A 3023-nucleotide genomic window follows, 5' to 3' on the forward strand; every position below is an offset into this window, starting at 1 on the left:
GGGGGGGAGCCAGAAGCCCAGCGGTCCTCCCTCCGCCGACAAAATCCCGACGGAGGCGAAAACATCGGCGGCGAAACCAACGCCGCCTGACAAAGGAGCCCGGAGGGGCTGATGCGGGCGAGGATAAGCGGGGCAAACTCTAATGCCCTACACCCTCGCCCACACAAACCTCAACCACTCGGCGGGGGCGCAGAGCATGTTGCTCCAGTGCCTGGCCGAGGGGGGGGGGGGGCTGGCTATCGCCGCCGACCCGTATAACATCCCAGAGAATCACCCCAACTAGGCTGGGGACTCTCTGGGACGGGTGGCGATGGTCTGCCTGCACGCGCGCGACACCCCGCCGATGATACCCATATCGGCGGGGGAGGGGTTCATACTAGTAGAGTGGGGACCTATCGACGTTGTGGGGTGCTACTTCCCCCCTAGACTATCTAGGGGGGAATACGAGGACGCCCTGGAGTCCCTGGGGGAGTGGAGTGGGGACCCATCGACGTTGGGGGGTGCTACTTCCCTCCTAGACTGTCTAGGGGGGAATACAAGGACGCCCTGGAGTCCCTGGGGGAGCAAATACATCATCGCTTCCTCAGACCAACGATCGTGGGGGGGGATTTCAACGCTCACGCTGTTGAGTGGGGATCCTCCTCCACCGACTCCAGGGGCGATAGCACCCTGCAGTGGTCGGCGGGACTCGGCCTGATCATCATGAATTAGGGCCGGGTCAGCACCTTCGTGGGGCCGCGGGGGGAGTCCATAGTAGATCTTACATGAGCGCCCCCCGCGGCGGCTCAGCGAGCCAAAGGTTGGCACGTGGACGCCGGCTCCCTAGGAGAACAGTCGGATCACCGAGTGATCCGAATGGAGCTGGTGTCCACACCCGCGGAGGTGCAAGTGAGACAACGCCGCCACAGAGAAGAACGTCGATGGGCCCTGAGGAAATTGGACCCCGACGCCCTCGAGGTGAGCCTCCTCACCTCCACCTGGCCGGAGCGACCGGGAGCCACGGTGGAGGAGGAGGCAACATGGCTCGGGGACGTCATGTCGCGCGCGTGCGACGCGTCGATGCCCCGCTCCCGCCCAACGAGCCGGAGGGCGGCCTATTGGTGGTCGGAGGAACTAGCGGAACTCCGAAGGACCACCGTGGCCGCCCGGCGCAAATACACCCGCGCCCGGCGGCGGGGCATCGACGCGGAGGTTGAGAGGGCCGCGGAGGGACTCCGCGACGCGCGAAGCGCCCTCCGTGTGGCCATCAGGCGGGCGAAGGCCAATGCCTGGAAGGAGTTAGTCTCCTCCCTGGACAGGGACCCGTGGGGGAGGCCCTACAAGATAGCAACAAAGAAGTTGCGTCCGTGGGCCCCCCCAATCACGGAAACTCTGGACGTCCCGTTCCTCGACGATGTGGTGTCCGCCCTCTTCCTTACGAGGAATCGCGAGATCCCTGAGAGGGCGGGCCCCCCAGAGTGATGGGTCGAGGAGCTGGGTGTCTCCGGGGAAGAGATGGCGCAGGCCTTCGCTCGCCTGAAGGGGAGGCCCCGTGCACCGGGGCCCGACGGCGTGCCCGGCAAAGTGTGGGCAGCCGCGGCCCCGGTGATCAGGCCTAAAGTGAGGCAGCTCTATACGAGCTGCCTCAGGGAAGGTGTATTCCCCAGGTTGTGGAAAAGGGCCAGGCTTGTCCTCCTACGTAAGGAGGGCAAGCCAGCGGAGAATCCCTCCGCGTATAGGCCTATATGCCTACTGGACGATGTGGGAAAACTGTTCGAGCGAGCCATCGCTACCCGCATCGTCCAGTGTCTGTCCCGGGGTGGTCAAAACTTGTCCGGCGGCCAGTACGGCTTCTGGGAGGGCCGATCGACGGTAGATGCGATCAAGCAGGTGCGTGCCCTCTCGGAGCAGCTGACCACCGGCGGGAAGGTGGCGTTGGCGGTGTCACTCGACATCGCCAACGCCTTCAATAGTCTGCCGTGGGGCCGGGTGGTGGGGACGCTGAGGGATCACTTCCTCTTGCCTCCCTACCTGCTCGCCGCGGCGGAAGACTACTTCCGGGACAGATAGCTGGAGTACCGGGACAAGTCCGGACTCCAGCAGCGGAGGGAGGTGTCGTGCGGCGTTCCTCAGGGGTCGGTGCTCGGCCCCCTATTATGGAACGTCGCATACGACGCCGTACTCCGCGCGGCCCTGCCCCCCGACTGCCACGTAGTGTGCTACGCGGATGACACGCTCGTGGTAGCGGGGGGTACAACCTGGGGAAGGGCAGTATGCGGGGCGAACGTCGCGGTGGCATGCGTCGTCGGCGCGATTAAACTGCTGGGGCTGAGGGTGGCCCCCGCCAAGTCGGAAGCTATGTTCTTCCACGACGGGACTGGCGGGAGGCTCCCCAGGGCCTCAGTAAAGGTGGACGAAGTCCGTGTCCTGGTGGGACCCAATCTGAAGTACCTGGGTCTCACCTTGGATGGTCGCTAGGGTTTCAAAGATCACTTCGATCTCATAACCCCGCGATTGGGCAAGCGGGCCGATGCGTTACTCGGTCTGATGCCGAACCTTTGTGATCCGAACGATGGCGTCAGGAGGGCGTATTCGTACGCGGTGCTGTCGGGGGCCCTCTATGGGGCCCCCGTGTGGAGCGGGGAGGCCCTGGCCAGCCGCTGCATCCGTCAAAGGATGCAAAGCGTAAGAAGGCGGCTGGCCCTGCGAATCGCAAGGGCCTACAGGACCGTGTCGAATGACACCCTCGAGGTCCTCGTGGGTGTCCCCCCGGTGGAGTGGGTGGCCGACGCCCTGGCGGAGTCGTACGCCAGGGTCAAGGCCATCAGGCTCCGAGGGGGCGTTGTAACCCCGAGGACAGTCAGCGTCATCAAGGAGGACGCCCGTCGGCGGGTGTTCCAAGAGTGGCGAGACAGCCTGCGGAACGACCCGCCAGCGAACGGGAAGAGGACCACGGAGGCCATCCTCCCCTGCCTGGACGATTGGGTGGGCAGGGGATGTGGCGGACTTTCGTACCACCTGATGCAGGTGCTCACCGGCCACGG

The 3023-nt window shown here is 65.0% G+C and overlaps 1 protein-coding gene across 1 annotated transcript in view; it reads left to right on the top strand.

Moving 5' to 3' along the window:
- LOC108725944 (uncharacterized) overlaps window positions 1-711 on the top strand; it is a gene marked incomplete at its 5' end in the record, with an annotated part of 1400 nt that extends 689 nt beyond the window's left edge. Inside the window, one exon of the mRNA XM_018453269.1 lies at window positions 588-711. Coding sequence (XP_018308771.1) covers window positions 588-711 — 124 coding nt within the window. The remainder of the gene's footprint in view (window positions 1-587) is intronic.
- Between the last annotated feature and the right edge of the window lie 2312 nt (window positions 712-3023).

Source organism: Mycetomoellerius zeteki, unplaced genomic scaffold (genome assembly GCF_001594055.1).
Source record: "Mycetomoellerius zeteki isolate Tzet28-1 unplaced genomic scaffold, Tzet1.0 scaffold371, whole genome shotgun sequence".
In the NCBI taxonomy this organism is placed as follows: Eukaryota; Metazoa; Arthropoda; class Insecta; order Hymenoptera; family Formicidae; genus Mycetomoellerius; species Mycetomoellerius zeteki.